The sequence below is a fragment of the Pistacia vera genome, unplaced genomic scaffold, assembly GCF_008641045.1.
Source record: "Pistacia vera cultivar Batoury unplaced genomic scaffold, PisVer_v2 Contig135, whole genome shotgun sequence".
Classification (NCBI taxonomy): domain Eukaryota; kingdom Viridiplantae; phylum Streptophyta; class Magnoliopsida; order Sapindales; family Anacardiaceae; genus Pistacia; species Pistacia vera.
The window spans coordinates 688,512-702,987 of record NW_022195412.1 but is presented as its reverse complement, the minus strand read 5'-3'; the positions used below and the strand labels follow the sequence as shown (position 1 = coordinate 702,987).

General features: G+C 36.3%; 1 protein-coding gene, 1 long non-coding RNA gene and 2 pseudogenes across 2 annotated transcripts; 1 reads left to right on the top strand and 3 right to left on the bottom strand.

The window, feature by feature from the left end:
* Positions 1-314: 314 nt before the first annotated feature.
* LOC116122513 lies at positions 315-1,285 on the bottom strand (annotated as a pseudogene).
* Positions 1,286-2,781: 1,496 nt separating this feature from the next.
* LOC116122538 lies at positions 2,782-3,195 on the top strand (annotated as a pseudogene).
* A 4,044-nt stretch (positions 3,196-7,239) lies between these two features.
* LOC116122519 lies at positions 7,240-8,090 on the bottom strand. The gene is made up of 3 exons (XR_004126913.1): positions 7,991-8,090; positions 7,352-7,492; positions 7,240-7,285 (listed from the first exon to the last, which is right to left on the bottom strand). It is a non-coding gene; the product is annotated as an uncharacterized LOC116122519 (long non-coding RNA).
* Positions 8,091-12,915: 4,825 nt separating this feature from the next.
* On the bottom strand, positions 12,916-14,270 carry LOC116122512 (ribonucleoside-diphosphate reductase small chain). The gene has a single exon (XM_031408356.1). The coding sequence runs from the start codon at positions 14,191-14,193 to the stop codon at positions 13,204-13,206; it is 990 nt and encodes a 329-aa protein (XP_031264216.1). The 5' UTR covers positions 14,194-14,270; the 3' UTR covers positions 12,916-13,203.
* Between the last annotated feature and the right edge of the window lie 206 nt (positions 14,271-14,476).

Here is a 14,476-nt window from a genome sequence, read left to right as displayed (position 1 = left end):
AATATTAAGCGAAGGATCCACAGATTCAATTACCAATAACCTGAAACTTAATTTCCTTTCTAAAGAAGATACACATATTTTGAAATTCAACAAGAATACACCCTCAATTTGATCAAATATCAAGTGAAATACAAAGCAATTATCAACATATATTAGAAGTAAAGGATATTAAAATTCAATTAGCAGTAACCTAAGGAGTAACATTCATAAATATATTAAACTTTTTTTTTCTATCATTTCCTGAACAGAGGAACTAAATAAACGAACAAATGAAAACCACCACCACATATTAATAGTACAGAAATATTATTACTCTAAAAGTCTTCATCCATTTTGAAATCGTGGGTGGTTCCATTGGCATTAATACTTGACATAATTGAAGCCTTCTGATACTCCCCAACTCTCTTCTCAAAGAAATTAGTCTTCCTTGAAGCGAAATCAGCTCCATCCAATCAAAAGGATTTGTCACACCGTAGAGCTCCGTACCCGAGCGCACCCAACAGCCGATCTGCAACGAACATCAATGTATTGACTCATTACTCCCCGTTCATTCCGACCAGCGCGCACGGCAGCGCGTCGCACACAATACTTTCTATACCCCGCCTCCTTCACAATCCCCTTCACGCGCTCCTCATTAACTTCGTCCTCAACAGATGTAAAACAAGCACGCGAAGTCACAGTGCAGTCCCTCGTCACGCGAGATCAACTCGTTAGAGAAAGTTAATCCCGGCATAAACCGCGTTTTTTAAGCCAAAAGATAGAGCAAAACTCCCCGAGAAAAAAATCCTTCCACGCAAGCAAACGCAACTATTCTCTCGGCGAAAGTCTCCGAACCGTCGATCCAATTTAACGCCCAGTTTGCCTTTCTAGCCCACACACGGCACCGTTTCAATCGCGGTGAAACAAACGAGTCTTTTCTGCAGAATCTTTAATATAAGTTTCGAGAAGAAGCGAGTACATTTCCGAGTGGATATTTCAATCGCGATTGGAAGCCATAGAAGGCACGCGCCTCAGCAACTTGGACCTCTCAGAACGCCCGGCGAGATTTTCGAGAACGATGCCATCGGAGGCAGCGAAGAAAGCCAGAACGTGCGTAATGAAGTGCTTCTCATCGGGGGTTAGGGTTTCCCAGTGACGGAGATCCGGAGACAAATCGACCTCCTCGGCGGTCCAAAACGACGCCTAGCTTTCTTGTACATCTCCCAGATTTGTGGGTACTGTATCGGAAACATACAGAACGGTCAGGGTTCGAGGCGAGAAGTGGCTCTTCAGGTATCGAAGGCATTTTGATAACTTCACTAATTAGATAGAGCAATGGAGAGTTTTTGAATTCTGGATTGCTATGGACTGTGGAGAGGATGTCGGTTTTATAGAGGAAAATTGAGAGGGGAAGACGAAGATTTGAAATTTTAGGTTAGGGGTAATTTTGAGAATTCGGATTAAATTCTGAGACGTGGATAGTTTTTGTGTGGCTATGGAATTATTTTAGAGTGAAATTACGTATTTAGAAATTCATTTATGGAGTTTGAAATTTGGGGGCAAAGCTTGTGAGGGAAGCTTTTAGAGTTTTAAAGAAGTTTAAAATTTAGCGGGAGTTTTAAGGGCGCGAGGTTCGGATTTCGAGCTGAGTGGTACTTGGTAAGTTGAAGTGGCTGGCACATAGATAGCGATAGCAACGTGAGGCGGGTCTTAATTGGGGTTAGCACAAGCATGAGGCGTCACTTGTGGAAGTAGTGCCACCTTGTGGGTTTGTGTAGCATATTGTGGTCGGCTTTGGTTAGTAAGTGAAATTGTGCAAAAGAGATTTCCCCCTCAAAATGAAATTGTGCGAAAGAGACTTCCCTCCAAAATGAAGTCTCATTTGGGTTTACAATGATTTCAAATTAAAGTCTATTTTAATTTTTAGGTACTCAATTTAACATATGTTAAAAGAGAAAGTATTTTGAATCATACATGGTTTTACAACGAATGGCTAAAAAACCGTTTTATCATTGAACGGATTAACTTGAGGTGAACCAACAAGATAGTGTCAAAACGCGATCAAACCGTTAGGTTAAGAATGAACTGCGATTCTAGATAGATTTATAAATTAGAGTTTTCAATAATACACGTGTGAATCCTAGTTCAACCACCAGGTCAGAGAATGAACCAATCAAATCGCTCGACCTAGAACCAACCTCTTGACCAAATCAAGGCCTGTTCAAGTATAAAAAAATTGATTAGATTTTGGTACAACCATCCAAGCATGAAGTGTCATACTAGTGCGAGACTGGATGATTATACCAACATAAAAAAAAGGTTACACTATATGGGTTTGGCTTAGTTTAATTTGATACAGGGGTTGAGTCTGATGGCCTTTCGATAATTTAAGGGGTTTAAGTAGTTTTGAAAGTTTCAAGGGGTCTGAATGTTATTAACCGATTTGATGGGATGGTTAAGTGATGCTTGGTTAATATATACTCAAATTCAACTTGTTAAATTTTATCTTCTTACCGATTGGGGTAAATTAGAAAAGAAGACGTGGCTTTCACGAGAGCATTTTTATAGTTATCATAATACAAACGCCTCGTGTCGTTTTATGTTCAAACTACTGAACTACGTGTCGTCAATGCTTCCTCAGTTTGCCACATGGGCACACACGTGTCAATGAAGTAACTTGATTAGAACCCATATAAATGCCTGATTCGACTTCCTCAGTTAGAATCATAATTCACAGTATGAATGTTAGATTACAAAGGATCAACCGCGCACGCTCAGTTTCGCTTTAAGTTGGCGAATTCTAATCGTTTCTTTACAGGTTTTAACTTCAGCCCAGACGAAGAAAACATGTCTTCAGATCAACAACGAGCTGAACTTGACGCCAGGGCCAGGCAAGGTGAGGTTGTGGTGCCTGGTGGAACTGGTGGCAAAAGTCTTGAAGCCCAAGAACACCTTGCTGAAGGTAAACTAATTACATAATGAAAAATTCTATTTTTCTTTTAATGTGTTTTAACGAGTGCTTTCGAGAACATATATAATTTCAATTGTTTTGTTATGGAAACAAAAGGGGGAGCCGTGGAGGGCAGACAAGGAGGGAGCAGCTGGGGACAGAAGGGTACCAGGAAATGGGCCGGAAAGGTGGGCTCAGCAAGGGTGACCAGTCCGGCGAGGAACTGCTTTCAGGAGGGAATTCCGATCGACGAGTCCAAGAGTTAAAAACTGTGTTTAATAGTTGATGAAAAGATATAGCTGATGAACTTGATTGTAGATATAGTTTTCCTTGTTTAGGTTTTAAATTCCCGTCTTTGTACTAGCTTTTTGCAGGTAAGTTAGAGGTGATACAATTCACAACCGTACCTTATGTATCTGTGTCAGATTCAGGTTCTGGGTCGTTGATAAAATTCTCAGGGAACGACTTTTGTTACTATGTAGAGGCATATAATTTTGTCCAAGCCTTTTCTTTTTAACCTCTGGATGTACATCGCGATCTCATATACGTAACTTTGCATGCAGTATCTAGCTTTTGGATTTGAATTTCAAAAACAAAAGAAAACGAAAACGCTTGGGATAAGCGGTGAAGTTTACTTAAATGGTAGAATCTTACAGTACTGTCTGTTTTTCGGTGCATGGTATTTGGTAGTACAGCCGAACCAGAGAGGTGCTGCCCTGTAAAATTTATGGATTCAGATTAAATCTGTAGAAATATGCAAAAAAAAAAATAATTTCATATTTTATGTTAACCGGAAATCGCCGGAGGCGCAGCTTGTTGTCGTTGCTGACAATACTGAATGGCCACCTCTTGAACGGTTGAACCTATAAGGCTATAAGTTACCTTCCATTCTCTTCCTAAGAGAAACTATAGATAAAGATTGGCCGAACACAGCCACCTCTGCCACGTAGATGTACACGTGTAAGCTAATCATATAAATATCAGAAGGCTAATGCTATGACATAGTATTACGTAATTTAATACGTAATATACATATACAAACAAATCTTACAAAACAAAAATAAATGATAGAATGAATATGATGAGTTTAATTTTGTATTTCACTCATCATTATTTTATGGTCACATAATGTACACAAATCTTATAAGATTTGTTTGTACATCTAGTATTATTGAATTTAACATCACATTAATGTTATGTGGATCTTTATGTCGCGTGACATACACTTTGTACAAGCTCTCTTTGTACAAATGTTTTATCTATACCAAAATTGGAGAAAAATTGTTATTCATTCATTTTGTTTTATAACTACTAAATGTAATTCTTATGTTATAAAAATATATTTTAGGCAGTAAAAAGAATTAAAAAACATAAAATCCTTATAAATTTCAAAATTATAAACTAAATTGATGGAAATTATATATTGAAGACAGCAATACACATCCTTTGTTTTTTGTTTTTGATATTACTCATCGACTTATATCCCAATAGAGGTGAATATGGTGTTCTTATTCGATCAATAGTTTTAAGATATTTTTTATTCGATTAATAGTTTTAAGATCCTAAGATAGTTGAAGTACACAATCCTATCAAGTTCTATCTCTAATAGAGATTGTCACATAAAGTTATTACTCGATCAATAGTTTCGGATTATATAAATTAGTTAAAATAAACATAAAGTGCGGCGGTTAAAAAAAAAAAAGATATATCAATGGAAGAACAAATGAACTCTTACTATGCACTTCTTATATTATTTTGTTTCTTTTGTACACATAATAATTGATCCTGATTCAGTCAGGATCGTATATTTAAGGGCTAGTTTTTTCATCTCCACAAACTGAGTGCACCTCTTCTTGTGCAAAAACCGAAACCAACTTCGTCAGTGTAATCCCCGTTCTTTCTCAAACCTATGTTTATGACAAGTTGAAATGAGCTTCAGAACATTTCTTTTCAAAGACCTCTGTCACCAATACAATGGCGAGTCGAGCTGCAACACCAAATTTCTGAAGTTTGCTCTTTTTGGAAAAAAAAAATGGAGAAGAGGGAAGAAAAGCCTTAAACCTAGCTTCAGTTGTGGAAGAGAACAACTTATCTATCTCACCAAGGGCATTAATGTGAGTGGTTGGAAATAACAACGCAACAAAGGAACCAAAGATGATGAAAATAGATTGGCGTTGATTTCTCCACGGCTGACTTGATAAGGGATGGAACCGGCACGCCGAACCACTTAAGATACCATGAAAGTAGTACTAAATTTTTCTCTTCTTTCGATTCCTCTTCGTCATGCCATCTTCCTGAGTTCAGATACTTTCTCAAATCAATTTTAAATCCATCTGAACAATATAGAATGTCTTCCAATCGCTTTAAGAGACCCATGAAGATTGTTGAACAATGCCTCTCTTGAAGCAGATAATCTTCACTTAACAGAGCTTCATTATAGGCGAGCACAAGCTGCGGTAGAAGATGGATAGTGAAAAACTGAAATGTAAATAATCGTGTTCTTAATAAAAAAGGTAACAGAAACTTACCTTCAAATTGGATATCAAGGACGAGTCACTTACAATGACATTGGCATTGGTGACCTGCTCGGCCATTGACCTAACCGTCGTGTATAATGACAAGTAGACCTAGACAAATAAGCGATGGATTATGATGGTAAGCATATTATGGGTATTCAAATTGGTAGATTCATATGAATTGTACTGCTTTTGAAGTCATCTAAATGCATGGAGTACTATTTCTGGTTACATTAGCATTTACCCTGCAACAGAGCCGGTCTACCTTGCTTATGCACTCGAATAGAACTTGCAAACAGAATTCCTGGAAATCACATCAAATCTGCAACATGTGCAATGGCAAGAGTTTTTACAGATTATCAGAGCTTGAATAAAGGGAAGAAACTTTACATTTGTTAAAGGATGACGGAATTGCCCACAGTAATATATGATCCCTTATGTGATATTATATCTAAGGCATCAAAAGCAGAAAAGTAAATTAGATTTGATATTGAATTTGACAGCAAAATACTGAATGAGTGCTGATATGGATAAATAACAGAAAAAATAGACTTGCATCTGCCACTACCCTTTTAAACAATTCATCATTAGGTTTGGCCAAATGGATGTATAAATATACGGTTCCTAACCAAATTTGTTTCACTCGTGTTACAGGACATACTTAGTCTGTAAAAACACTAAGTAGTAAACTGAAAAATCCAAAAGTTAAATTTCAGTGAGCATGTGAAGCCACCATTAGGAAACATAGATTGTTCACAAGATCATAACATGAAAAGACATTGAAATAAACTGGACTTGCCTGCTATTCCAGGAAGGGTCACAGCAAGTTGTGCAAAAGCAATTAAGCTAGGATCAGATGAAAAGGTACTGACCAAATGATCAACAGTAACAGAATTAGGACACTGTTGTTATTGATATTGGATCAGATGCTCCTAAACTTGTCAAACCCAACACCTGGATTGGGGAGGACAAATTAAAATTCCTCCATAAACAGGAATAAATTAAGGTAAGGATCAATCTATAATAACTATTTGACATTATCACCTTGTGCATCGCACGGGACATCAAGGACTGACACCCTACAGGATCATCCACTACGAACAGCTCCAACTTCCGGTTGATATAGATACACCAGAATTAAATGGGTCATTCTTATCCCCAGCACTCCCCCAAGGTTTATCGTCGAAGAAAAACAATTGGAAGGATCTAACATGTTGCAAGTTTACACTATTTAATAGAAATGGAGCACCCTGACACACTAATCAGGTACCGCTCTATCACTAAAGGCCAGTACGAGGTCACAAACACGAACTGTCTTCAACTGCAACCAGTAACAATTGAACCATCAAAAAAATTGCAATTTTTCAAAATCCATCTGTCCATTAGAGCCCAGTTAATGTAGTTCTTCAATGAAACTTAAACAATCTCTTCTTATAACTGTATATGTCCTAGCAAAGCTATACTGTACAAGAGGGCTTGGGTTTACTAACAAAGAAACAAAAAAATCCTCAAAGAAAGTGTAAAGAATATAGAAGAAAATATCAGATATCATGTTAAACCTAGCAAATTTGTAAAAGACAACTTCAATTTTTTCTTGCAGGAGAAAGAAAACATAAAGATTTCGGAATTGCAACCATTTAAATCGTTATCAGAATCTGTAAAACTTACAATAGAACGTTCTGGTAGAATGCAAGGAGTAACTTCACAAAAGCTTGTTCTGAATAATGTTCAGTTTCTCTGACAGTAACTTCAAGAGGGGCATACACAGGGAGACCAGTGTCAACATCGACAGTTGAATCCAGCGAGATTCCGTTGCAAGGACGTACAAATGCCTAAATGCCTGTAAAAGTACACTTCATGAAAAAAAGATGCTAAAAAGGTAACATAAAAACTGTTTCTGGCATACCTGAAGGTGGCAGCGATTATCATTTGGTCCAGAAGGCAAGCGTGGATAAAGAGAAATCAATAAAGCAGCAATAGAACTGTTGCTCGTTGAAAATGTTCGCATTCCACCCCCAAGAAACAAGAAGCCAATGGCTAAACTTACCTAAAAAACCAGCACGTGGTAGGAAATAAAGGAACATAAGCTGTTGTAAGACAAAAACCTGCTAACTGAATGCATTCCAAAGGGTACACACAAACATGGTGGATTCCTCTAAGCAGGGAGTTTAGATGAATTAACATCATAAAATGCTATTTGTCCCATAGACACTGTAGTAGCACGCATGAGATCAAACAATATTAATGAGCTTAGTCCTGGCCTTGGCCTCTACCATCTTAGACTAGCAACCAATTATGTTTTGGCAGGTCAGTACAAACTACATTGAAAATATAGAGAATATAATCAAAACATAAGGAGCTAAAGCACCTAAGATCTACTCTCCAAGTCTGAAAACTGTAAAACAAAATATTTAAAAACACAATCCAATCAACTTTATCCTCATCAATTTCTAGGAATAAATAACATAATAATTAATTTGAGTGTCACATACAAAATTTCAAGTTTTTAAGCATATTTTAGAAAATCATATGCAGAAACTCTTACTGCCATCTGGATGCCATAATTTGCATTGCCATTGCAGAATTTCGACTGCGAAGAAATCTCAACAACCGAAAGTTTGTAGGTGTCCTGAACCAGCCATTACCTGTCCTCAGACCAATCTAAAAGAAAAAATAAAAACAAAAACCTTAGCCACTACTGTTTTATGTAATTGAAAATAGGAAAAGGGAAAAAAGGGACTTTATTCTTTTATGTACCACAGACAAGGAAGAAAAAAAAGGTGAAGGCATATTTCTACGTGCACGATCTACATAGCGAGACAATCCCTTTGGAAAGGCATTTCGACTTGTACCGAAACAGGCTTGATTGCTGACATTAAAGTATAAGTTTTTACAACTAAATAAGCAGTAAATTATACAGAGCAGGATGAAACTGTATGACCTCATTTAGGAAGTAGACAGCGTATTCATAAAGTAACTCCTGCACATTTGCTTCTTGTACCAGCAAATCTTAACCCTGCCATAATAAATGATAAAGATAATGGAATTTATAGATATATTTTCTATAAACGAAAGATACAATGAAGCATAAATTATTTCCGTAATTTGCTGCAAAATATTTGAATGCGAGCTTAATTTAGCATTCACAACAATAAAAGTAAACAAAAAGATTATGAACCCAGATACTCGATTTGAAATAGGCCAATTTTTTCTAATCTTTGCTCAATCTGTAAAAATTACTGCATAGATGAGCGTCTTTGATCATTCAAAATCATTATAATTTAGTGAAGGGACGAAAATCTGCAAATTTGTGGAACTGTTCCACGAGGCTGTTTTTGCTTTTAAATAACTTTTATTTTCATAAATGTATTTAAGGATATTTTTGATATTTCACACCTCGATTAAGATTTTACCATTAAATTATGAATGACAGGGTAAGTTTGAAGAGTTTTATAAATTTCAAGGAATTGCAGTGAAGTTTACTCAAACTCAAGGGAGGCCACTGATATTTACCCTAATCCTTGTAAATTTTATTTTAAACTTTTTAGTGATTTAATTACGAAGAAAGCATACACAAGAAATAAAAATCAATATCATACATATAGATGAATCAGTAGAAATAACGTACCAAGAGAAATACATGCCCAGCCACTATATTGGCATATGCCTGGACGAAGGTTTCTGCATCCATTTCATCACATCCTGTATCATTCTAAGGGCATCGATGCTATGTTTGACAATTTCAGGAATCTGGGACGAATCCAATCTTCAGAGGGGGGAAACTCTGATACAATAAAGCTCATTAATTTAATTATAAAGAGTAGTTAAGTAGATGAAAGTTCAATCACCAGATTAGTTAAACAGACTAGCTGTACCTGTTCCACATTATTAAATTCCGAGCAATGACACGAAGCATAATGAAATCAGGCGCACATATTGCAAATCAAAATGTGTTTGGGATGGAAAGCCTAGAAACAATTGCCTCTGATTCAGTCTGTTATAGTACAAAGGAGGACAAAGTAAGAAAACCTGACACACATCAATGAGAATGTGAAATAGTCTGTACCTAAGAAAGTTGACAGCCTATGCACTGCTTTGATGCATCTTTTCAAGCCCTAAAGATGCATGAACTGGGTCAAACAATTCTAAACGCCTGTAATACAAATAACATATTATATAATTAGGTCAAATTTTGTTTGGCTGAGGAAGATGTCAATGTCAATAAAGTCTCAGGAAACTTCTAGATGCCGACCAATGTAATGCCACAGTTTTGTTTCCCCATTGACAGAAATAAGTGCCTGCCTTGACGCTTATGGAATAATTAAACATCACACCTTTTATAGTTGGGAAACAGAAATGGAGTTCAATAATCAATAAGGTCAATATATAAGATAGACATCACAGAAAAATGTGAAGTGCCTGCCTTGGCCTCTATGGCATAATTAAACATCGCCAGGTTCACACCTTTGACAGCAGGGCAACATGATGCCCTTAGAAAAGGTCTTACATAGCACATAAATCACGTGAAGAATTGAAGATAGTTATACGAGCTTACTGAGTTTATGTTATCTTATATTACTTTATTGTTACGTTTGGTTTTCAAGTAATATAAGATTTTGATCATTTTTAAATATCAATAGTAATTACTGTTAGTAATATTGGAGGTAATTTGATTAACTCTATTTTCTTAGGTGTTTTAAGATTATCAGGGTATTTTTTTTTTCAATTCTATCTCTTATTAATAAAATTTTTGGACAATAATACCCTTATTTTTAAATTTATTTACATGAATATGGCTTTTACTATTTCGCCTCAATTAATTAACTTTTTGGATAAAATTACCCTTAAATTTAAAACAAATTACAGCACACCCAAGCCACCACGCCTACCCACTTGCCTCCTACAACCACTGTAGTGGTCAACTGTCGCCGCAGCCAAAATGGCGCACGGAAGATCGAAAATGGCCATTGTGCGCCGAAATGGCCATCAAAGGCCAAATCCCAGATCGGCCATGTCTGTGGCCGTCAACGGCCATCGATTTCGTCGTTGACTGCTAGATCAACAAATCTGGCTGTCGACGGCTAGATTTGTCACGTCTGGTCATTTCCTGCCAAATCTCTGGTAAAAAATGGCCATACGACGCACGAATGCCATTTCCTGCCTTCCGTGCGTCGTTAGGTTGTCGGCTGCCGACGACCGACAGTGATTGGGTTGGTGAGGGTGTTTTGTTGATTTTCCAAACTTTTATTATGAGGTTGTTTTTGCTAAGTTTTTAAATGCAATGGGTTATATAATCCAGATAATAATCACCATTAAAAAATAATATAATAATAATAATATTTAATTAGAGGACAATTCAATAATTTAAATAACATACCCACCAATTTATTCATCCCAACTAAACATATTAATATAACATACCCATCAATTAACCAAACACATTTTCCTAAAGATTCCCAATAATCTTCAAAGTAATCTAACTTTCTAGTAATCTAACATTCCTTGAACCAAACGTCTCCTTAAAGTATGAATAATTTGTATATGTAAACCATGTGAATCATTTGATCGTATATGAAAATATGAGGCTCCGTTTGTTACACTCTTGGGAATACTATTATTAGTATTCCCAATAAAGTTAAACAGTAAAATTAACTTATTTTTAAAATATTATTCTATATTATTCAATTTTTTTTAAACCTCCCTAAATTTGTTAATTTAACTAAACACCCTTAAATATTTTTTTTAGAAATTGCAAAAACACCCCAACTATCCTCCGAGGGTAGTGGCCAACTATCCGTATTTAATGAGTGGGTTGGGGGTGTTTTTGTTAACTTTTAATATTTTATTATAGAGGTGTTGAATAAATAAACAAACATAATAAGTATTTTTGTTAATTTTTAAATCCTATATTATAATATCCACCCAATTTAATTTTTTTCAAAATATTATTCTAAAAAGTATCAGAATAATTATCCAAACGAACTTGAGACTTTTTCCAATTGGGAAGTATGTCATTTTGTCTTCTTCCTAAAGATTATAGGATTTCGTGCAACCCTAATTTTGAACTTAGATTCACAAAACAAGTTCGAAAGATATCTAAACTATTATTATTATTTAAAAGAAAAACATACATATAATTCATACTTAAATATTCTCAAGACATGCCCTTCAAAGAAGTTTCCGCCATATATGTACAGATTTTGGCAAGGTCTTGTACTACATGGAACTATGTTACCAATGTCAAGTAATTACATTTTTCAGAAGGAAACTGAACAGGATTCAATTCAAGTAACAGCAGAATTATGAGTCTTCATATCATACCCATAAGAGCTTCGAAGAAGACTGGATGAAACAGGGAAAGGAACCTTTTATAGTGGCTTCCTGTTAATGTAGAATCACAATCAATACCCAGAAAAAAGCTAAATTTCCTGAAGCAGATGCAAATATGTAGAGAAATTCTTGGTAGAACAACTCACCTCAATGCTTATAATCCGAAGCTTGGTGAAGTCAAGGTAGACGGTAGTCATAAAGAGAGACATTATTTGAACCATGTAGAGGGTTTTGCAGATAACAGAAACAGGTTTAGCATCCCCATTACTGGAAATACATCAGAAGCATATTGTAAGTAGCAATTTTTATGTGCATTTGGAAACAGATTAACACCATAATACCATGAAATTCACATAACACAGCAATAGAAGTCTTGAAGGTTCCAGACTAATCACTCAGGTTTTGTGATTATAGGCTTATAGCTAACAAGTTTTACTTTTACACTGTAAATAATCAGCAGTAATGTGCTTGTTCACTACATAAAGTTTGTTGAATCAAAAAAAGATGTCAAAACATTCCAAATTAGTGTTCTAATTTGCTTTAAACTGCAGCCACATCAATATTTCAAAATATCCAGCGAAGGATCCACAGATTCAATTAGCAGTAACCTAAGGAGTAACATTCATAAATATAGTAAAATTTCTTTTCTACCATTTCCTAAACAGATGAACTAAACAAACAAACAAATGAAAAAGATGTGCATTTGGAAACGGATTAACACCATAATACCATGAACAACTCAAATAACACACAATACAAATCTTGAAGGTTCCAGACTAATCACTCCGGTTTTGTGCTTATAGGCTTATAGCTAATAAGTTTTACTTTTACACTGTAAATAATCAAAGCAGTAATCTGCTTGTTCACTACATAAAGTTTGTTAAATCGGAAAAAGATGTTCAAAACATTCCAAATTAGTGTTCTAATTTGCTTTAAAATTCATGCACTTTCATCACATTCCAGTTCATATCATCATATATCACACACTATGAACATACATATGTTGAATATTTGATATCAGACAACAAAATTTTCAGATCATTACATACAAAATACAGATAAAGAGACTTATAAGCTATAAGTAAGAGCTCAGTCCACATCAATACTTCAAAATATTAAGCGAAGGATCCACAGATTCAATTACCAATAACCTGAAACTTAATTTCCTTTCTAAAGAAGATACACATATTTTGAAATTCAACAAGAATACACCCTCAATTTGATCAAATATCAAGTGAAATACAAAGCAATTATCAACATATATTAGAAGTAAAGGATATTCAAATTCAATTAGCAGTAACCTAAGGAGTAACATTCATAAATATATTAAATCTTTTTTTTTTCTATCATTTCCTGAACAGAGGAACTAAATAAACGAACAAATGAAAACCACCACCAACATATTAATACTACAGAAATATTATTACTCTAAAAGTCTTCATCCATTTTGAATACGTGGGTGGTTCCATTGGCGTTAATACTTGACATAATTGAAGCCTTCTGATACTCCCCAACTCTCTTCTCAAAGAAATTAGTCTTTCCTTGAAGCGAAATCAGCTCCATCCAATCAAAAGGATTTGTCACACCGTAGACCTTCCCGTACCCGAGCGCACCCAACAGCCGATCTGCAACGAACTCAATGTATTGACTCATTAACTCCCCGTTCATTCCGACCAGCGCGCACGGCAGCGCGTCGCACACAAACTCCCTTTCTATATCCACCGCCTCCTTCACAATCCCCTTCACGCGCTCCTCACTTAACTTCGTCCTCAACAGACTGTACAACAAGCACGCGAAGTCACAGTGCAGTCCCTCGTCACGCGAGATCAACTCGTTAGAGAAAGTTAATCCCGGCATTAACCCGCGTTTTTTAAGCCAAAAGATAGAGCAAAAACTCCCCGAGAAAAAAATCCCTTCCACGCAAGCAAACGCAACTAATCTCTCGGCGAAAGTCTCCGAACCGTCGATCCAATTTAACGCCCAGTTTGCCTTTCTAGCCACACACGGCACCGTTTCAATCGCGTGAAACAAACGAGTCTTTTCTGCAGAATCTTTAATATAAGTTTCGAGAAGAAGCGAGTACATTTCCGAGTGGATATTCTCAATCGCGATTTGGAAGCCGTAGAAGGCGCGCGCCTCAGCGACTTGGACCTCCTTCATGAACCGCCCAGCGAGGTTTTCGAGAACGATGCCATCGGAGGCAGCGAAGAAAGCCAGAACGTGCGTAATGAAGTGCTTCTCATCGGGGGTTAGGGTTTCCCAGTGACGGAGATCCGGAGACAAATCGACCTCCTCGGCGGTCCAAAACGACGCCTCAGCTTTCTTGTACATCTCCCAGATTTGTGGGTACTGTATCGGAAACATACAGAACCGGTCAGGGTTCGAGGCGAGAAGTGGCTCTTCAGGGATCGAAGGCATTTTGATAACTTCACTAATTTAGATAGAGCAATGGAGTAGTTTTTGAATTCTGGATTGCTATGGACTGTGGAGAGGATTGTTCGGTTTTATAGAGGAAAATTGAGAGGGGAAGACGAAGATTTGAAATTTTAGGCTTAGGGGTAATTTTGAGAATTCGGATTAAATTCTGAGACGTGGATAGTTTTTGTGTGGTTGTGGGACTATTTTGAGAGTGAAATTACGTATTTAGAAATTCATTTATGGAGTTTGAAATTTGGGGGCAAAGCTTGTGAGGGAAGCTTTT

What these genes read in the sequence shown, in the direction of transcription:
- LOC116122512 (XM_031408356.1), bottom strand. Translation starts at nt 14,193, where the DNA reads ATGCCTTCGATCCCTGAAGAGCCACTTCTCGCCTCGAACCCTGACCGG.